This window comes from Platichthys flesus, chromosome 6 (assembly GCF_949316205.1).
Source record: "Platichthys flesus chromosome 6, fPlaFle2.1, whole genome shotgun sequence".
Taxonomy (NCBI): domain Eukaryota; kingdom Metazoa; phylum Chordata; class Actinopteri; order Pleuronectiformes; family Pleuronectidae; genus Platichthys; species Platichthys flesus.
The window spans coordinates 4103943-4126247 of NC_084950.1; the positions used below are offsets into that span (position 1 = coordinate 4103943).

General features: G+C 48.2%; 1 protein-coding gene across 1 annotated transcript in view; it reads right to left on the reverse strand.

The window, feature by feature from the left end:
• znf423 (zinc finger protein 423) overlaps positions 1-22305 on the reverse strand; it is a 127208-nt gene that overhangs the window by 53866 nt on the left and 51037 nt on the right. The window contains exons 4-18 of the mRNA XM_062390643.1: positions 14004-14181; positions 13301-13425; positions 12945-13026; positions 12761-12836; positions 12407-12684; positions 12034-12317; positions 11557-11937; positions 11301-11482; positions 10415-10954; positions 10151-10301; positions 9445-10017; positions 9170-9354; positions 8226-8659; positions 7904-8111; positions 5769-5853 (exon numbers count right to left, since the gene is read on the reverse strand). Of these exons, the coding sequence (XP_062246627.1) occupies positions 5769-5853; positions 7904-8111; positions 8226-8659; positions 9170-9354; positions 9445-10017; positions 10151-10301; positions 10415-10954; positions 11301-11482; positions 11557-11937; positions 12034-12317; positions 12407-12684; positions 12761-12836; positions 12945-13026; positions 13301-13425; positions 14004-14181 (3762 nt within the window). The remainder of the gene's footprint in view (positions 1-5768; positions 5854-7903; positions 8112-8225; positions 8660-9169; positions 9355-9444; positions 10018-10150; positions 10302-10414; positions 10955-11300; positions 11483-11556; positions 11938-12033; positions 12318-12406; positions 12685-12760; positions 12837-12944; positions 13027-13300; positions 13426-14003; positions 14182-22305) is intronic.

The following is a 22305-nucleotide window of genomic DNA, read 5'->3' on the forward strand; positions in this document are numbered from 1 at the left end:
GAGGAGGGGGAGGGATGGAAAACTGGGGGAGGGCCTTCATCTGTTTTCATACCTTCACAGCGCAGGGGCAAACATCCTGCTCGGTTCAGCCGCGGTGACAGATCTGTACGGTACACCCGGTGTTAGTCACGGTGACTTCACGGATTTTAAAAAGTCTGACAGAATGGAAGTGAGAGCGAGTGTTCGAGGGGAGGAGAGTGAAAGCAGCTTTCTCTACTTCAGACAGGAAGCACCACGGACTGATCAGGGATCTGAGATTTAAGCGCACACCTCCGAGCGAACATGACTCGTGCACGGGACGGGATTAACGGAGCTGCTGCAGATCTCACGTTCAGGCTGACAGGCTGTTTGACAAGCTGCTAATCACTGCAGCCAGTCGTGGAGAGGACTTTCAGTTCAGCTGCAGCGGAGTGGAAAGAGAAGAGCCGGTGGCAAAGGGCTGTGACACACACAGACACACACATACATGAGTGACCCTGCAAATACATTATCCACCTCCAGTGACTCCAAAAGCTTCTTATACGCCTCATTAAGTCTTCAGTGACACAAAGTAACCACATTAGACCTGCTCACTACATACAAACTGATAAGTGTGTGTGTTTGGGGGGGGGGGGGGTGCACGTGTAGAAGGAAAGTGGGGGAGGAAAGAGGACACCAGGAAGCAGAGGAAGACGTGTGCACAGACACACACCGGCTCAGCCGCGGCCCGTGGGACAGCAGACCGACTTCACCAGGTTTGACTGCAGGCTAATAGACGAGCTGAACACAGGTCGACTCCCGTGAAGTGGCACAGCACCACAACCTCTGGGCACCAACACAACAAGCTGGAGTTTATTTAACGCCGCATTCCACACAGGAGGGTTCAGAAATAGTTTTTGGGTTTAATCCCACGGCAATCGGGATAAAAGATAGATTTAAAGATGAGTTATTCTGATTCGGGTTTGCTTCTCATCAATCAGGAGAAAAAGAGCTGACACGTTATTCACGACAGGAATCACCTCTCCGGCCGATTAACAAACTCAACTATTGATCATCAAAATGTAAAAGAATGTGAACGAGCAGCGCCGGCTAATGTTATTAGAGTGCATTGATGTAAATAGGTAACTAAAGCTCATGCTGAGGACACATCATTAGCCACCACATTCCACAGGGAGCACTTAGATCCAGGTGAGTGGCCACTCGATACCTGCAAGGCATGTGTGTGTGTGTGTGTGTGTGTGTGTGTGTGTGTGTGTGTGTGTGTGTGTGTGTGTGTGTGTGTGTGTGTGTGTGTGTGTGTGTGTGTTGTGTATGAGGTGGGAAGGAAAATGAAACATGCAGCTAGCAGCAGGGTTTGGGGTGAATGAGGTTTCGAGGTGAAGTCGGGGGTAATTGGGCAAAGATTGGGCAGAAATGTGTCAAATCAAAACTCATCCTTTTTAGATTTTCTGCTTTTTCTCAAACACACACACTGATTTTCTACGAGGGAGAACAAAGCCACTGCTGAGAACTACATGTTTGTTGTCCCCACACCATGCAATGTGGCTTTGGTTGCCAGCAATTTTTTGTGATTCGCCACAAAATCTTGCGGTGAAGAATAGAGAGTCAGAGCTAACACGTGCTAAATGCTAATCTGAGCATACAGCAGAGGGATGTTGGAACATGAGATGCTGATGGGGCAGGCAGTGAGACGTCTTGCTCACAATGCGAGCTAAGGAGACAGAAAGGGGACAAACCTTGCCGACAGGTGGGCTCTTCTACGGGCCGTCCAATAGGCAGGTGGGAATGGGGGGGGGGGAGAGCGGAGGAGAGAATGCGCAGGGTTAGTAAAACGCAGTGTGAACGTGGTAAGTGAGGGGGGGGGGGGAGAAGCAGGAGGGCAGACAAATTAGTTTGCTGAAAGTAAAAAATAAAGAAAAAGTATTAGCACCGCGCCAAGTGAATGTAAATTAAAACCTCCTGCATGATTGACAAGACACTGCTGTGTATTTGGGGAGGGGGAGGGGGGGGGAGGGGCTTTTAAAAACTATAAATTAATTCCTATCCTCTCTCTGAGCTTTACTGCAGAAGCACAACGGACACACAACTGAAGCTCAGCGCTGACGTCTCAATGCTGCTTCAGCGATGGGAGGAGAACAAAGGGAGAGGAGAGGGTGAGAGAAGAGAGAGGGAAGCAACTGAAGAGAGAGAAAGAGAGAGGGAGAGAGAGAGAGGGATGGTGGAGGAGGATGGTGTTAAGAGCAGATGTGAGAGTCAGTTCACTGGAGCCTGATTAGGACCAATGTGAAGGGAAGCTACAGTAACATGTTGAGTGGCTCTGTGTGTGCACACAACCTGTTTGGTGCAGGCGCTCATGCATGTGAGGAGGAATAGTGTGTGTGTGTGTGTGTGTGTGTGTGTCGATGCTTTTGAGAAGTGAAGTCTCATGCTGTGAAATCTAGACTGAGGTGATTAGTAAAGCATTAGCGGCTGCATGCAACACTTAGAACATGCTGTCAAGGACCTTATTTAGGTGTGTGTGTGTGTGTGTGTGTGCGTGCGTGTATTATTTTAACTTCAGAAAGGTTTTGTGTGATTTTGATATGGTCTTTAATATTACTTTTAAATGTTTTCTTATTTCCTTTCCATCCCTATGATGGTTTAACTAAATCTGTGTTAGTCATTTCAAAAGGAATTGTGTTGAGGCCAAACTGGAAGACAGATTAACACACACACACACTTAGTTACACGCAGGATTGTGTCTTCACCTCACACCATTACACAGGGAGGGGAACTTCTTCATGATGTGCAGCTGCACAGCTGAAAACAATACAGGCTGCCAAAACTCGCTGCGGTGCACTCCGAAGAGACACACTCACACACACACTAACACACACACACAGGTAGATAGAATAAGGGGAAACAGAGACAAAACAAATCGCGTCCTGATAAACAACTAAACCACGCGGCACAGAAACACAGGAATGATTGTGTTCCCTGGTTATCGGTTCATGTAAGTCATGTATTTGTATTTAACTCCATTAAAATGTACACACCTGATGCACATGTATACTGAACCTGCCTGAAGGCTTTTGTGTCTCACAACACAAAATTCTCAAATGACAAACATGCACCTGAGGCAAAAAGCAGACGACTCCATTCCTCAGTGTTCCCTCTCCTCGGTGGGTGAGGACGACTTTGAGTGAGTGCATGTGTGTGTGTTTACAAAGTGAAGTGTGAGCACAACCAGTTTAAAAACATGACTCTGTATTATTCAGAACTGATTTATAGATTATTGAGCATAGGTACGCTTTGAGCAGCAGGTCCCTGGTTCGATTCCCAAATGAATCAAGCTAATCTATCTATAGAGCAGAGTACACCTACAATAATAATGTCATATTTTGTGTTGTGAGTGTCTCCATCACATTTACATGATTCCATACAATCTGCAAACAAGCAGTTAGAAAGATGTAACTGTAATTTTCCATTTGTCCCTTCAACCTTCTTGCTTGATTCCTCTCCCCCCCTCGTGTCGCTCCCTCTCTCTCTCCCGTCCCGTCGCTCTCCCCACTGACCACATGGTGTTTTAATTAACTCGTGTGCCGTGTTGGAGCCAGACGAGCGGGAGCGCTCACCGGGTGCGACTCCACCGTCACAGTGAAGCACAACCCGGGGCGGTGGCACATTTAAGGGCCTCGTCTTTGAGTCTTAAAATCACAGCAGTCAACAGCTTCCCCCGTGTTACTGAGCGGGAGGAGAGAGGATAGAGAGAGGAACTTCATCACCTGCTTCAAAGGAGGAGCACGTTAAATAAAAACATGGTTTATGAAAGAGGGGCTGATGAGCAGTGAGAGGAAAACGTGTTCTGGTGACAGATGCCCCCCCGAGCCCGCGTACAGGTGAAGCTCACTTGCAAACGATTTCTCCTCGACTCTCCGGAGTTTCCTCTCTGGACGTCTCCCTCTGACCCTCTCTCCCTCCGTCTCCCTGACTGTCGTCTCTCCTTCTCTTCCTTCCTCTGACAGCGTAATTAACAGGACTGTGGGGTGCACCGTGTATTACCCACGGAGCGATGTGACAATCACATTACTGGAGTCCATTAGGCAACAAGTACAACTCCCTCCACGCTTCTCCCTGAGAGTGAATAATGTGACGGCGAGGGAAACGTCAACGCCATCGAGTACAAACATCTGAGAACGTGAAGATCAGAATGATGGAAAGGTTGTTTTCAGAATAAAAGTGAAAAATAAAGGAATTAGGGATATTTCATTTGACGTGAGAAACAATAAATTGAGAGAAATTATCTGTTAGGTCCCTTATTTACAACTAGATATATTATATTCAAACTATAATCAAATCTTATCCACCGGTTGAGACAACCTTCACTTAACAGTCTGTATTTTACTGTGAAATACAGAGAGAGTAACAGTAAAGTGTAAATGAGGAGAGTTTGAGTTCATTCAAACATGAAGCTTTATACATGAGACCTCAGAGAAGTCACAGATCTTTGTGCTCTGGGTGAAATCAAACATTTTATTTTTAATCACAAGTCCCATATTGAGGCGAGGAGAAAACAGAGCTCAGGAAAAAATGAAACATCTGCTGTGAAGAGAAACAAATGAAACGATAAATTCATGATGAATCTTTCTGGGTTTGTAATTTTCTCTGTGTATCTGGTATTTTCTTCATTCTTCGTTAAAGGGTGGGGGCTGGGTGGAGGGTGGGGGGGGGCAGGGAAAGGTTGTTGGAATTGTAATAAGAATAGGAACTGGGCTAGCTCTTAAAAATAATCTGCCTCAATTTCATAATTAATCTGAGCTGGGTTTTCACACAATTAGCACGTTAATTAACCCAAAACCGCCACCAGTGTGTGTGCGTGTGTGTGCGTGTGTGTGTGTGTGTGTGTGTGTGCTGGGGGATCCAGGGATATAGAGCATATAGAAAGAGTGAGAGAGGAGCAGAGAGAATGATGAGTTATCTTTCAGACGAGGCGGAGGGAGGACAGGATGACTGGCAGGATGCTCGGGTGTTTCAGTAAAGAAGAAAGAAACTGTAGGTAAAAGACAGTAGAGAGAGTTTTTTCATTGATGTTGTATGTGCACATGTGAAAGTGTGAATCTGTGTTTGTGTGTCTGTGTGTGAGACATGTGGATTTGTGTATGTGTGGACCACCGGGGAAAGAAGGAAAAGTTACACCAGCTGTACTTAAGTTTCAATTCTCTCTTCTAATGTCTCCAGACATCACTAGATGAATCAGAGCAATGTCAGCAATCGCAAACACACAAATACTACCACACACACACCTCAGGGTACATCAGTGACTCTGGGATCGCCTGTCAGGTCTGGCGAAGGGCTACGGGTGGGGGGGGGGGGGGGGTTGAGGTAAGCAAAGCGTTTGTTCCCAAGTTCAACTCATGGATCCACCTCGTTAATCTCCATGAAGACAGAGATGCTGACACATCAAATTGGTTGTGTTCGTTAAACGACAGAATTATTTAAACAATTGTGTATTTATCCTCCTTCATGTACCAAGTATTAACTTTTAAAACTCAGTGTTAAACGTTATGTTCTCTCAGTAAAGGGTTAAATCCCTGAGCAGCTGTTTCCAGGCGGCCGCAGGTCAGACAGAGCTCCGCCTGTCACCTGCTGCTCTCACTGGTTTCTGTGTGAATCCAATGTGCTGGAGCAACAGCAGCATGGATGTACTATTCAACAAAGAGACAACAGGAATAGATGTGACCTTCGGAGTCATAACACACACACACACACAGACAGACACACACCAAGAGAAAGATGTGTGCCTCACTCACCGATCATGTGATTGGCGACGTGAATCTGGATCTCTCGCTCCGTCTCGAACGTCATTTGGCATTTAATACACTGATACGTCTTTTTCTGTCAAACACACACAAACGTAGAAAAACATTAGTTTCATCACGTGTGACAAATATTCTGCTGAACTGACTTAAGAACACAAACACAACTTTGTGGAACCTGAAACAAAATCACATTACGAGCACAGAAATCATGGATAATGATATTTATTCATTATTTAACATAAAGTTATACATTTCACTCAAGCATTTTGGATCAATATATTTTAAATAAAGAAGTGATGATGAGCTATCAGTGGGTTGTTTCTATTGGACAGAGAAATGTAAAACTTATTTAAAGACTATTTAATATAAAGAAGGGAATTTGAGCAAAAGTGGTTTATACCAGCAACATATGATACTTCTCCAACAGGTGTCACACTAATCAAGCAACACATACAATTGTGGTATAAACACACACACACACACAAACACACACACACACACACAGGTAAGTGTGCACGCTCACACAGGTATAGGACCTCTGCAGAGAGACAGAAATTAATAAGTCAGACTAGAGCATAAAAAAGATAAAGGTAAGAAGCTATGAAACAGAATCAAGGAATGATGAAAAGAAGACAAGAGAAAAAAGAAAGAGATAAAGGAAGAGTCAGAAAAACAAGGGTGAGAGAGAGAGAGAGAGAGACACAGAAAGACAGAGAGAGAGAGGAGGCTCTGCTTATCCATTCATAGCACACAGCGATCACTCATGCACAAACACATACAAAATACACAAAGGCCCCACTTCTACCATCTCTGTGCTGCTTCAGCCTGCTAGACTGAGTGCGCGTGCACACACACACACACACAGACACACAAAAATCCTACTTTGTCTTCTTTGTGCTGTTAGACTAAGCAGAAGCTAAGGTGCAGGTAAGACAGAGGGTCCCTGGGAACATCTCCAACACACACACGCGTATGCTTGCATGCAAGTACACACTCTCACACACACACACACACACAGACACACACGGCAGGTCCCGGGGAGTCTGACTGTCAATATCAAGTAGAGCGAACAGCTCCCACAATGCCTCAGCACGCCCCAGCCGCAGGACCCAGTGGGGCTCAGCTGACACACACCGTCATACACACAAGCACACGTAAGCAAGCTGAAGACACAAAAGCAGCAGCATGCATCAAGTCTTCACACACACAGACACACACAGGCTTGTCTCCGTGACTTCAGAGGAGATAGTCATTTCCTGAAGTCTTACTCTCACCTTCACTGGAACTTAAACATGACTTCATCTTAAAATGTAATGATTTACATTATGAGATCATCACCTGTCAACACTGTGATTCCCTGCATGTATCCAGCCCCCCCCCCCCCACCTCCCTTAAGAGGATGAGTGGTACATATGATGGACGGAGCTTTTTGTCCCCACAACATGACACACACATACACACACACACAACAGTAAAAACAAACACACATCCAGCAAACGAACAGTCAGCAGGATTTTTGAGACTCTTGCATTCCTGAAAATGTCTCCATCTGTTAAATGTTGTGACTTTTTAATGCAACACTGCCTGACTGTCTGACTGTCTGACTGCCTGACTGCCTGCCTGTCTGCCTGACTGCCTGACTGCCTGACTGCCTGACTGTCTGACTGTCTGACTGTCTGACTGTCTGACTGTCTGACTGCCTGTCTGCAAGTCTGCAAGTCTGCAAGTCTGTCTGACTGCCTGACTGCCTGACTGCCTGACTGCCTGACTGCCTGACTGCCTGACTGCCTGACTGCCTGACTGCCTGTCTTTGTGTCTGTGTGTCTGCCTGAATCAATTCTCATGAATTGAGAATTTCCTATTAAATGTTTAAGTGAATCCAGATAAATGGACCCATAAAGTTTTTTCAGAGTATGAACCCTTCCAGTTCTGTTCGGCCTCGTCTACCACCACATATAAAATCTGATTGGAGATATTAATACTTTTAATCCAAACATTGTTCTCATATTCAGGTTCATTGGAGCAGTTTGTTTCTCAGCGATGAATCGAGCGGCAGCAAAGACTTAGATTGAGATGTTTTCAGTAGAATCTGATAAAGTGACTCGTCTCTCTCTGCTCCGTCTCACCTTCGGTACGGGTGAAGCCTCGGACTTCTTCCCTGTGGCGCTGGTCTCGGGGCTGACCTCGGGGTGATCCGTCTGGACGTGACTCTCCAGGTCGTCCAAGGTTTCAAACTTCACTCCACACTCCGGACACCTCAGCCCGACCATGGCCTTCTCCCCCTGCATGTCCCCGGCAGCTCCTCCCTGGTTCGGACTCTGGCCGTTCGTGCCCCTGATTTGATTGAGCATTTGTTTTAGTTTGGACTTGTTTAATGTGTGCCTTGATGAGAATGTGTCAGAATGAACACCTCCCAGCATCCTCAGGGTTTATACGGAGGCTTCCTACCTGTTCATGCAGCCTGCACAGAGGCCATACGGCAGCCCGTTGACATCCAGCTTCACCAGCTCCCCTTTGTTCTTGAACTCCTTGAGGCAAAAGGCGCATTTATACAGCTTGTGCTGCTGCAGCTGCCCGTTAGGGGATGAAGAGGCCGAGCCGTTCCCTCCTCCTCCTCCTGCTATACCTCCTCCTGTCCCGTTTCCACCACCTCCTCCTCCAAGCGTGGAGCCACTGGAAAGCTTCTGCATGTGGAAGGTGCCGTGGATCTTCAGCTCCAGCGTGGAGGTGACGGTCTGCATGCAGACGACACAGCGGAAGCCGGTGAGGGAGTTCCGAAGGTCAGGATGCATCTGGCAATGCTCTATAAACTCCTCCTCACTCTGCAGGGGCATCTTACAGATTCGACAGGTTCCTGTGTCCAGGCTCTTACTGTGGGTCACCTGGAGAGGGGGAGGGGGGGGGGGGGGGGGGGGGCACACAGGAATCATCAATATGAAACGACAGGTGAAAGTACAAAATGTTTATTATCAAAGCATTGAAAGAAGAATAAAATAATCAATATGCTGGAACAGGAAGCCCTTAATTTATTATTGTTTATCAATTGATCCATGATACTGTAAATTCTGTCACAGAATCTTAGGCTGCATTACAAAATACTTTCTATTTAAATATTCAAACATTTTTCCTAAATTGCGTCTCTGAGGACAATTTAAAAATGTTCAGATCCAAATTTCAAAGCAGCCAAAGAAGTTTCAGGATCAAAAGACAGAAAACAACAAAACAACACAAGAGAAAAACAAAGCTTTTGTTTTTTAAACCGTGTGAAGCATCTGCACATTATCCTCTCTCTCTGTCTCTCTCTGTCTCTCTCTCTCTCTGTCTCTCTCTGTCTCTCTCTGTCTCTCTCTGTCTCTCTCTGTCTCTCTCTGTCTCTCTCTCTCTCTCTCTACCTTGTGTTCGGTGAGGGTCAGCAGGGAGGGGAAGCGCTCGCCGCAGATCGGGCACATGTAGTGTTTGGCCGGGCCGCGGTGCGTCTGGGCGTGCTCACGCAGGCCGCTCTCAGAGAAGAACGTTCTGGAACACACGTTGCACTTGTGGTTCCCTTTGATGAAGTCCGCCTTCTTCTTTCGAGAACCTGGGACAAAGTAGTAAAGTTTGTTTTTAACCGTCAGAGAGATGAGATACATATCATGGGACAAACTGCAAACTGGAGAACGGTGTTTACCGGCGTCGTCGTCTCCCGGTCGGATGTTGTGGTCACGCAGCCGGTGGTTCTGCAGGAGCGACTCCATCGTGTACGCCGCTCCGCAGATGTCACAGGCGTACATGGGCTCCGAGTTGTCCAGCTCCTCCTCCCCCCCGCTCGCCTCGTGGCTGTTCACCGCGTCTCCTCCCTGGGTGGTTCCTCCGCTCTTCAGCACCATGTTCTGCAGGTCGGCTTGTTCCGCAGCCACCGTTCCTCTCTCAACTCCTCCTGCGCCTCCGTTGCCTCCACTGACTCCTCCTCCTCCCCCTCCTCCTCCTCCTCCTCCTCCTCGCTTGGAGGACTGTGCCAGGCCGTTGGGCGTCCCGTTCTGGCTGCTGCTGCTCCCCGTGCCGCCTCCGTTGCCGGTGATGGTGCCGCCCTCGAAGATGCAGTGCTTCTCCCTCAGGTGTCTCTCCAGCAGGGAGATGGCGTGGAAGGCTTTGCCGCAGAAGCGACACGTGAACTTCTTGCTGTGCGTGGTGATGTGACACTGGAGCTCCACCTCGGTCCCAAAGGTCTCCCCGCAGAAGATGCACTTTCGGGGTTTGAGTCCTGAGAGACAAACATTTAGGATCAAGATTCAAATGAACACTGCACAATCTCTTTCTTTTGTTTTCTATGGTAAGTGTCAATTCTACTTCTATTCATCAAACTTTGCCACGATCCAAAGAAAGGTGTACCGTACCTGCTCCAAGCCCCCCCGGGAGGCTTGACCTCTGACCCAGGTGGTTATGCTTGACGTGGATCTGAAGATCGGACTCTTTCCTGAAGTCCCAGGCACAGGCTGTGCAGCGGAACAGCTTCTTCTCATTGCTGTGCTTCACCGCCAGATGCACCTGGAAGACAGAGAAAGAAGCAGTTCAAGATAATTCACTCACGTCTCCAAACCATCAACCAAACCACTTTCTTGTATCCTGTATTCTTGGTAAAACAATACAATGTGATTCACCTGTATGGAGACCTTGGAGTCAAAGACCTCCTGGCAGAGCGTGCAGTGATAGAGCACAAACGTGTGCATGTCCAGCAGGTGTTTCTGCAGGTCGTCCACCGAGCTGAACTGTTTATCGCAGCTCTCGCACACGTACTGGGTGGAGGTTGTGGTGTAGTGCACCGTCAGGTGCTGAAGCAATGCATCCTGGGATTCAAAGTCCTCCTTGTTGCACTGGGGGCAGGACTGGCGCCGCAGCAGCATTTCCAGGTGTGACTTCAGGTGGGCCTGGAAACCATCGAAGCTGGAGAACCGCAGGTCGCACTGGTTGCACGGGTAGTCCCCGTTGCTCCCCATGGAGGGAGTGGAGTCCCCCCCAAGTCTGTGGCGCTTCGGGGAGGAGATCTCCACATCCGAGGAGGCGGGGCTCAAGTCTGCGACCTTCGCCTGCCGCTTGTTGTTAGCCAGCGGGATGTTCTTGTGGTTCTCCTTTATGTGCTTGGTGAGCTTGAGGAGCGAGCCGAAGATGGGAGAATTGGTGCAGTAGGGGCAGGAGTAGACCTGGACATGGACAACAGCTCGTTACTTTCTTAAAGATTATTGTACGTTGACATTTATTTGTTATTTCTGAGAGATAAGGAGAAAAGAGGAGATATAAAGAAAGAATGACAGAGGAAAGAAAAGAGGCACAGGCCATAAATTATAATCATCAACTTTGAACGATCAAGTAAAAAGTGTCTTATTGATATTTGAAGACAAAGTTTATGAGAACAGAGAAATCCTATCTAAAATATGCAAATACATTTTTTTTTTTTAAGTGATAAGACCGGTGCAGCAGCTCCATTTCATTCTCCTCTCCTCAACTCTGATCCACAGGTTGTTGTGAATAGACTGAATCAGCTCTCACCTCCATGAAGGACTGAGACGCCGCCTGCAGGACGGGGGACTCCAGTTTGGCCACGGATCCTCCAGACCCTCCTCCGCCCCCCATCGCCGAGGAGCAGTGCGTCTGCTGGATGTGCTCCGTCAGGGACGACTCGGTCAGGAAGCCCATGGAGCACTGGTTGCAGAAGAAGGCGTGGTTCCCTTCTGGGATTGGAAGAGGCGAGTTAGATGTTTCCCTGATGGACGCTCACATTCTGTCGAGGAGGAGAGGAACTCACCCAAAGTGGTGGATCCTGCCACGATGCCACCGGGCAGGCAGTGGGACACTCGGATGTGCTCTTGCAGGGAGTTGATGTCCCCGAACATGTCGGGACAGTAGTTGCAGTGGAACGCTGTGACGTTGGTGAACTGCAGCAGAGGAAAAGCTGCCGGCGCCGAGTTGACGGTGCCGCCGCTGGCCCGGTGAGCCTTGCGCACATGCTCGTTGAGGTTGTAGAGCGTTGGCAGCGTGTCCAGGCAGAGCTGACACGTGTGGCTCTGCTGAGGCTTATCTGCGTGGATGGTCTTCAGATGGATCTCCAGCACCGCCAGACTGTGGAAGTCTCTTTTCGAGCAGTAAGGGCAGGAGTACGTCAACTTGCTCCAACTCCCTCCTCCGCCTGTCGAGACGGAGAGATGAAGAACTGCGTGTTTAGAAAAAAAACACAGCGACCTGTATGAACTGGTTTGACTCTGTAGATGAGTGACTGTCCTACCTCCAGCTTGGTGAAGCAGGCTTATCCCAATCTCCTCCACCGTGTCGCCGCCTCTTCTCCGCCCCCGCTCGCTGCCCTGGATGGGTTTGAGCGTCGAGTCGGGGGTGGAGCCTCTCTCCAGGCTGGCGCTGGAGTCTGGAGTGGCCGAGCTCATTGAGGCCACGCTGCCCAGCGCCGGGTCGGGACTGGCAGCGCTGTGATTGGAGGAGTCCGGCTGGCGATGGCTGTCCAGGTGGCAGTAGACGTCCTCCACAGACGGGAACTGCTCCGAACACACCGGACATCTGAGGAAAAGGAACGTTTAGGTTCACTTACAGGGTTTTACATTAATACACAATCAGGGGTTTGATAGAGAGGAGAAGCTGGGCAGTACTTGTGTTTGCGGTTGGCGTGCTGCGTTTCGATATGTGTGAGGAGAGAAGCCTCGTCCAGAAAGATCTCCGGACAGTGGATGCATTGCAGGTCGGCTCGGTCCGACAGCTGGGGGTGTCGGGTCAGGACGTGTTTCTCCAGCTCGTCCGTCTGGCTGAACGTCTCCTCGCAGTAATCACACATGTACAGGTCCTGGTCCAGGTCGATGTCCACGCCTCCCTTCTTGCCTCCGTCCCTCTCGCTCCTCAGGGCCAGGTGCTCTCTGTTCTTGCGGTGAGCCTGAGGAAACAGTCAGGAAGCTGTGGTAGAATACGAAAGGTTTTCAGTGAGCTGTGTTTCCTCTGAATCCACTCACCTGCATGTGGCTCTGCAGCGAGGAGGTGGAGGAGAAGCCGCGCTTGCACACACTGCACTTGAAAGGTTTGCTGGAGCTGAAGGTTTGAGGAAGAAAAATGAAAATTAGTAAGAAATCAGACCCACAAAAATCAGGCAAGACTCTTAAGAGCAGATTTGATGGAGACGAGATGGGAGGCGGGGACCTGTGCGTCTTGAGGTGGATCTTCAGGTGATCAGAGCGAGAGAACGCAGCTTCACACTCCTGACAACTGTACTTCTTGTCTCCTGTAGACACACAGAGGCGGCAGCGGCAGAGAAGAGCTTAATCAGGGATAGAACACATATCCGACACGGCTAGAACCCACAGATCAAAACTCACACGACTCATTCTGAGGTTTGGTGATACAACAACATTCAGTCTCTACTGATTAGAACCAGTCTGGATGTGAATGCATCATCATTTCCAAACATTTTAGTCTTGGCCTGACTGTGTTTTCTATAACTGAACCATGGTTGTGTGGCTGAAGCCCTTGACACACTGTGGACTTGGTGTTCTTACCTGTGTGGAGTTTGACGTGTCGGTCTCTGCTCCTCTTGTGTTTGAACAGGCGGCTGCAGAAGGTGCACTTGAACGGCAGCTTGTCGCTGTGGATCTGCTCGTGCCGCTTCAGGTAGCTCAGGCGACTGCAAGGTGGGGGGGGGGGGGGGGGGGGGGATGGGACAACACACACGTTATGTGAAGACTCATGATAGCAAATATTACACTTATTTATTTATTTTCAGTGGTAATTTAAAGGGTAAAATAACCGAGAGCAAACATTCTAACGGCAAATAAATAAAAGAATAGTAGATTGCAAGTAAGAATCATTTATTGTAGACAAATAAGAGAAAGCAACCCATTCCCTCATCTGGTCACTTCACAGGAACACATAGGAACAAAGAGTCGTGTGGAAAATGACGACGATGACTTCATGGTGTGTGTGTGTGTGTGTGTGTGTGTGTGTGTGTGTGTGTGTGTGTGTGTGACAGCTGTTCTTAAAGTGGGTCTCCAGTTCCCTCCCTGAAGACACACATGAGAAATGTATTCACCTCGTTCCATTTGCGGTTTGCCTCTGTGATAACACGGCAGTATTGAGAATACCGTTTATTTATGTACTTATTGATATTCATGAGGAGTGAAACTTAACAGCCAACTATGGCACCAGTGTTATTCCGCACGACACAAAGTGCGTGTCAGTGCACTGAGTGTGAGTTCGATATACCTGAAGGACTTGTCACAGAACTGGCAGGGGTACGGCAGCCCGGCGCCTCCTTCCTCCTCGCCCCCGGTGGCCATGCCGAGGTCGCAGCAGCCGTCGGCAATCTGAGAGGGCGAGGCCACGTCTTTGCTGGAGGGTGAGGACGGCACCCAGGACAGTCCTGCTGGGTCGTCATCCCCGTCTGAGGAGAGAGGGAGGCACACACCGACAATGTTAAAAAGGGATGCATTTGAATCGTGTGCAGACAAATGGATGAAGAACACAGATGTGGTTTGCTTGTGTGCAGCTGCAGGTTTATAAAAGGAAACAGGTGAGTGCAGGAAGACAAACTGAGGTTAAAACCTGCAGCATTACAATGATTAAGAAGTTACACGGCTCCTGGAAGGTAAGAGGAGAGAGAGAGGCGGCCTGGGGGAGTTCAAATGGGAGAAAGAAGAGGATATATACAGAAAAACAAACACATTTATCCTGGTTCCACCCAGGAAGACAGAGGATGGCAGAGATAAAGAGAGAATAGAACAGAGAGAGAGAGAGAGAGAGAGAGAGAGAGAGAGAGAGAGAGAGAGAGAGAGAGAGAGACACACACACACACACACACTCCGGTAGCAGCAACATCTAAATAGAAAGCTCCAAGAACTATGTATCCCCGGCGGAGCCCAGAAATAAGGACAGAGTGTATTTTCTCTCCGTTCATCCTCCCTCTGCAGCCATCCCTCGCTCCATCCCTCCCCTCCCCTCCCATCCCTCCCCGAGGACCATAGATCCGCCTCATCATATTTTCATTAGGGCCCAGGCAGATTGAAATGTTGGAAAAGCGATTAGGAGATGTGGAGAGCGGAGCGGAAAGATGGCGATATTCACTCCCTTTATCTGTCAAACATAGGAGATTATGCATTGCTCTTTTCCTCCCTCCTCCCCCTCCTCCTTTCCTCTCCCTCTCTTTTTTTCTCCTACTGTGTAGTCTGGCACAGAGGCGACAGAAAGGCCACGACTCCTTTAATAGACACTTCAGAATGGATTGGAGGCGACAAAGGAGGGGGCTGAATAATGCTTGATATTGTTCTGTTCGTCTTTGTGCTCCTCTGTGAGGCGGCACGGTGAGGCCATTTAGCGTTTGCCGGGTAAAATGTAAAGGCTAGAGGAGTCGAGAGGAAAGGGGGGGCGGGTTCTTCTTTTGCTTTTATCTGATATCTATATCAACCGGGCCAGAGAGACGAACTGAAGGAGGAGCGAGACGGCACGAGGAGCAGGGAAAGTTCGAGGGGACCTGAGCCGACACATGAGCAACAGACATGTGTCCAGAACAGAAGCTTCTCTGGGTAATGTTAGAAACCTTCTCCAAAGCACACAACGTTTTACCTCAGCCAACTCCTACAATCCTCACTGTGTGTGTGTGTGTGTGTGTGTGTGTGTGTGTGTGTGTGTGTGTGTGTGTGTGTGTGTGTGTGTGTGTGTGTGTGTGTGTATACCGCCTCGCAGAGAGGGGGTGGAAACAGATTCTTGTGATGAATCGATCACCAGGAAGATGTAGGCACTGGGACGAGCAAATAGAACTCTGCAGGGGGGTTTTGGTTAAAAAAAAAAAAAACACACACACACACACATAAAACGTAAAAGCATGAATAATAAATTTGACTGAAGCAAGTAGGGAAAATAAAGAGGCTTGAGAAAATATAAGGAATAGAGATATCACAAGGAGCCCCTAACAGCAAGAGACGGAGAGAGATGATGAGAGAGAGAGAGAGAGACAGATGGAGGAGAAGCAGATTGAAACCTATAGGATGTGGTTGAACCTCTGTGTGTGGTCGCTCTGTGAAATCTAATGTGGGGTTTGACCCAATAGGATGAAGAAGGAACAATCACTCCTCTACACGAGTCGTCCTGTCCACGGAGGAAGATGTCTTCGGACCAGGAGCAGAGGAAGGGAGATCAAACTCAAGACCTTCTGAAATGCAGCATACATTCTTAGTGTCTTTACTTTTTTAATGTCCTTTGTTTTACGTCTGTGGAGGGACCTGACCCAAGAGAGAAAGTCATTACATCTTGGAGGATCCACATTGTGCGATAGGACCTTCTCCAATATTGATTTCTCAGAGAATTGATGAAAATATCTCAGATCTAGTGAATTTCAATCTGGTTTCAGAAGGGGACTGTCCATGCAAGCACTCACATCCTCCATCAGAACTCAAGTGGTTAAACTCTCCTCTGTCATAATTACCCTGAAACAAACTGAAGCAGCTTTACAGAGAAACAGAAACACGTCTTTTATGTGCTATTGATTTTTCTGCCTCATAACATTTCTTCATCGTAAGAAAGAAATCATTCCTCTCCGTGGAAGTGTCATCTACACACGCCTGAATCCAATGGCACCAAACAGGAATCCAATAGTAAAGAGAGCATCTATATGGTTCAAGGCTGGTGTTGTTAGTGCATCTATAAGACATGTGCCCAGTCGCCCACTGCTGATCTCACAACAGGATACAAGTCTGTTTGTTTAGCCTGAGAAAGACGAGCGAGTCCATCTGATAAACACAGATCACAGCCTCTCACCTTCTGTGTTCTACTCAAACCAAAAATGTTCAGTTGTGGAAAAAGAGACACTGAAGAAGTCACAGATTGAGTCAGGGCAAGAGGGAGAACTCCCTTTCTGAGGGAGGGGACGGAGGGGTGTTGAGAAAGAAGGGGAGGAGAGATTAGCGTCATTAAAGAGCCCTAATCCTCTGAGTAGCGTGGCTGCCGCTAAAATGGAGGATCACACGGCTTTTTAACGGCGCCTTTGTCAGCCGGGCGCGAGGGGACCTGGCAAGACAAGGCCGGACGGCAAACTGGGAGAAGCTGGAGGATGGGGAGGAGGGGGGGGGGGGGGGGCGAGGAAAATTTCAATGAAAAGTTAAATTAGAGAAGAACCCTCGAGAGGAGAGGAGATGAGCAGGATGGATGAAGAGGGGGGGGCTGGAGGAAAAACAGAGGGGGAAAGACAAGTTGGGGGGGAAAAGAAAGGAGGAACAGGCAGGAGGAGCAGGCGGACGCCAGCACACGCTGTTCCTCCCCCCCCGTCTCCTCCTCCGTTCTGTTCTTCTCCCGCGGACGGAAGACGAGCGGAGTACCACAGGGCCCCGACCGCTCCACTCCCTCTTTATCTCTCACTCTACAGTCTTCTCCTTTCCCAGTCCATTCCCTCTACCCTTCATCCCTCCCTCTGTCCCCCAGCAGTCCGTCCACTCTTCCGTCTTCATCTCGCTTCCTCCACCTCCCTCCCTCCCTCGCTCCCTCCCTCCGTCAGCTTTCATGTTGTTACTCATTATAGCACCGACGTCTCTCCCTCCGTCCCACTGTCTCTCTCCGACAGTTTTTCCCCTACTGATGTTGGCCTTCACCCCCGTGTCTGGGCCTGGACGGGACTGTAGGGGGGGAGGGGGGGGGGGAAGGGGAGGCCACTCCAGATGGACGGACTCTGAACTCCAGAGGAGAGGAAAGAGACGGTGGGATGAAAGAGAAGACGGGAGAGGAGAGGAACGTAAGGTTTTGTGAAAAAAGAAATTGAAAAGACCAGAGAGGACTTAAACAGACCTGAAACAACACACACACACACACAAACAACACACACACACTCCCTGCCTCTCTCTCTAATAGGCCCGACAGTGAGGCAACGTGTGGAGGACGCAGCCTTGGTGAAACACTCTAATGAAGAGACACACACACTGATCAATCTCTCTTCATGGTTCTGCCCCCCCCCCCCCGTCTCCTCTCCCCCAGCCACTCACACTCCATCACTGTGTCAGGACGCTCACACTGAGGGGGGGGACGTATCAAAGCACACGACTTTACAAGAAAGTGCTCCGAATAAATTTAACTTATTTTAAATCTGGAGCTTCAGCGATATTTCAAATGTTGTCTCCCCAAATTCTTTGTTGTGAGCGTAAAGTGACAAACTGGAGCTGAGGCCTCGACGCCCAGGAACACGAGTTCAATTAGCTCGCTCCGGATAACAGCGCCGGCTAAACGCCCGAGATGGAGAAACACAATCTCTCCATCTCTCGCTCGTCTGTTGCTTTGATGTCTGAATTAAAGCGGCTCAGCTGATCGCAGCTCGAGGAGCGTTCGGGCTCCCAGAGCAGCGAGAGGCAAACCAGCGCTCAGACACACACACACACACACAGGAAACACACGGTTCACCAGGAGTAACACACAACACGACGGGTTCAACGTGGAAGTAACTGAGAAGTAAAAAGTGTGATTTCATACACGTGCCAAACATGGCAACACAAAATATGTTGTAATGGGATTCAGTTCCGGGAACATGTATTTCTGCTGTGTACCTGCTCTAATCCACCTTTCCGCCTCTCTTTCCACCCCCCCTCCTCCTCCTGTTCCTGCTCCCTCACTTCCACCCCCCCCCCTTCCCCCTCGCCCCCATCTGACTATGAAACTCTCCTTTCCACCTTTTCTGCTTGGCCATCAGCCCAGACCTGCACCTTTCCCAGCGAGACCCCCGCTGACCTCCATCCCTCTCTTGCTTCATCCCTTCTTCCACTGCTCCCCAGGCCCCCTCCGATGGCCCCAGGCTGCCCCAGGCGTGCACGCACACACACACACACACACACACTCTCACACACACACACAGCACCAGACTCACAATAGGGGGCAGAAAAACAACTTCCACCCTTGGCTCACTCTGGGCAGCCCAGCACACACTTCTGCTCTCCCTCCCTCTCTAACACACACACACACTGAGGCACACATGCAAACACACAGACTTACACAATTAAGAGTACAATTCAATATCCAGTACTATGTGAAGGGTAATGAAAAACTGACCTGACAAACACTTAGTTGTCATCATCTCTCCACCTCCACTTGTGTAAAGAACGTCCTGTGGGTTAAGATAATAAGAAGCGGAGCCGCCTGAATCTAGTTCAGTCCACTAATAAATTGCATGATTTGTGTTTTAAAGAGTAAGAGCCAGTTATTACTTCACTGTGTTGTACTTGTACAAGGTATGAAGTAAGCAATGAACCCCCCCTCACTGTCTGAACAACTGCTGCCAATGCAACCGCAAAATAATCACAAATACTAAACAGAGGGAGCCGAGATAGCAGGCCTGGAGAATACCACAACAAAAAGCTTACTGGTTGCCGTGCATTATGGGAATTGCACAGTGGGAAAGTTAATTTGGACCAATCAAGAGTGTTCGGCTGAAACTGTTGTGCACATGGACAAGAAATAAATCTGCTGCAGAGAATAAAGAGAAACACTTCAACACGTAATCTGTTATCTGGGAGATTAATGTTTATATTTACATTCAGGCTCGAGGCTATTCAGACTTTTATTTGGAGGATGGAAGCAACTTTTCAAATAAATGTTTTGGACAAGAAATGGATGATGTAACCCACGAGTTGTTTTAACTCAGAGGATCAAGTTAAAACAACAACAGATCATTAAATGAACAACTCGTTTAACTTAATTTTATAAGTTTAAAAAGGAACTAATCTTACAACTGAGGGTTTAAGGCAGCGATTGAACTTGCATATCATAAGTGACCCGTTTGTGGGGACATTTAGAACAGATAATAAACATGGCCCACACACACACATTAAACACACACACACACACGTCTGTGAAATGCATCCACAACATGCTTCTGTTAACTGGGTGCAGGAGCTCACACGTATGCACATGTCCTGCGTTTCGAGGACCCACACTCCTTTGACGCTGCCCTCGAGCTCACATGGGATCCAGTCTGTTGGGACACACACACACACACACACACAAACACACAAACACACCCATATGTGCCACAGTGAGGACAGATAGAAAGGACGATACAGCAGTCTGTCCGGGGCTTGAGCCCTTAAGGACACGATGGACACACACACACAAACACACACACTCACACATACACACTAGGCAGGCTGTGGGGACCCTCACCTTCTGCCCTGGGAATGGATCCGGCTGCTTTGGACGCTTTTGGGCGCCAACTGCTCCATATGGGCAGTGTGTGTGTGTGTGTGTGTTGGGGGGCAGAAGGTTAGGGGCAGGGGGCTAAGGATGGGGGGGTTGGACAGCGAGCGGACAGATGACGAGCGTGTCTCTGCCACACAGCGAAATACACTGTGTACAACCCACATAGAAGCTCCATGTTAAAAACAGGGTTAGGACAAGTTACAGAATTAATAAACACTTCAGACTCTTTAAGAACTTGTTCACAGGACCAAAGGTTCCACTCAGTCGGGTAAACTGTCAGCTGTTGGATACACAACACAGCTTTAACTTTTAAAAATATGTAAATATCAGGTTGTGCACTTTGCCAGGAGATAAATGAAACTTTTCTATTTGGGATTATTGGGAATTTCATATATTCTACAAGATAAACTACATTTAGTTGGTGTGTGTTTATGTTCTTGAGTCGTGTTTTCTATATTTTAACTGTAAAGCATCTATTGCATATATTTTTCATTAGGGTGTGATAATGATGTTTTGGATATTAATGCCAAATTAATTAAAAAGAAAGAGATTATGTTCTTATCAGCCGATAAATTGGTCTCTAAAAATAAATATCCTGGGGAAAAGCCCACACCTCTGTGATATTCCACAGCTCTGAAGGATTCACTGCTGATCACTGAAAATACACAAAGCTCAATAAAACTGACTGATTATAAATCGTTGCTGGTAATTAAGTTGAGTTTTGGTAATAATGTCATTTATATATTATACTACAAAATGCTTCCATAAAGCCAGAAGACGTGGACATAACAACACACACACAGTCTGTCTCTCTCACACAAACACACAAACATACACCATGTGGTAGAGGAGGGCTGGCATCTGCTTCCTCTTACTCGTCCTCTTCCCTTGCTTTCTCATCCTCTCTCTTCTCAAAGTCGTTTTTTTAAGTCTCCACATCTCGATTTCCTCTGAACGTTTCCCTCCTCTCTTTCTCACCTTCATACAAAACACATAGAACTCATCACTTAAACCGTGAGGCTCACTGCTCATGGTTCCAAATCTTCCTTCGGCCCCCTCTCTCTCTCTCTCTCCCTCTCTCTCCTCCATCTCTGTCCATCTCTTCTCTCTGCTGTTTGTTCGCTCAGAAATGAGAACCAGCTGTCAGGCAAAGCGTTGGATAAACAACAACACCATGCCAACACACACATACAGTACACCGCATATGCACACATGCTTCCTGGAAGTCAACACACACACACACACACACACACACACACACACAAGCACAGACACACATATACATACATGGTGGTGTGGTCCCATCGTGTGCAAGCCGGCGGCTGTATCATCTATTTATAAGAATGAGGTTTGGTGGAAGACTGCTCACTAACCTAGAAACACATTCACCTGAGTCACACACACACACACACTTCACATACCTTCACTAAAGCGCACACACACACACACTTATGACGCACAAAAGGAGGCCCTTGGATGTTTACTGAAATACCCACGGAAGTACTCACAGAACTGCAATAATCCACATACAGTTATGAATAATATCAGCGGAGTTATATTTCAGAGGTATTAGTGCCACCTTGTGAATAATAACAGATAATTAGCATTTAGCAAGACCCTCGTATAAGGTGGTGTGTGCATTCATCATTCAAACAAACTGCATCCACTACAACTGGATGTGATTGATTTGATGATGTATCAACAATATTACTCACACACTCTCTCACACACACACACAGACACACACAAGTCCTCCAACACTCACCTACGCATACGTGGGACCTATAAATAAGTGATGTAAGCAGCTGGTGCTCGCTGCTCAAAACATAACACACTGTTAACACATATATAAACCGGTAAACAAACAAAACAATTATTTTTATATGCAGTGCAAATACTAATAACCACACTACCCACTTGCAAAGCCCACATAGAGCAGGAACAGAGGCGGTTCAGGGATATAAGCGGCCCGGGAGGTGGATGTGAGGAAAGACGGAGAGAGCAGGAGACGAAAGGAGGGAGAGAGAGAGAGAGAGAGAGAGAGAGAGAGAGAGAGAGAGAGGGAGAGAGAGAGATAGATGGGGAGAGAGGCTCCTGGAGTCCCGGGGGAGGATGATGGAGGGGGGTCCTGTGCCCAGGGGAAGAGCAAGAGCAAGCTGCGAGAGGCGGGTACCTCCTGCCCACCGCTCCCCTTCTCTCCCTTCCCTTCTGGAGGACAGGATTCTGAACAGCCCCCTACTCACAACTCCAAAAAGAGAGGAATACATGCACACACACTCACACACACTCACACACACACACACACAAACACACACACACTGACGAGAAGTCCCCATGGGAG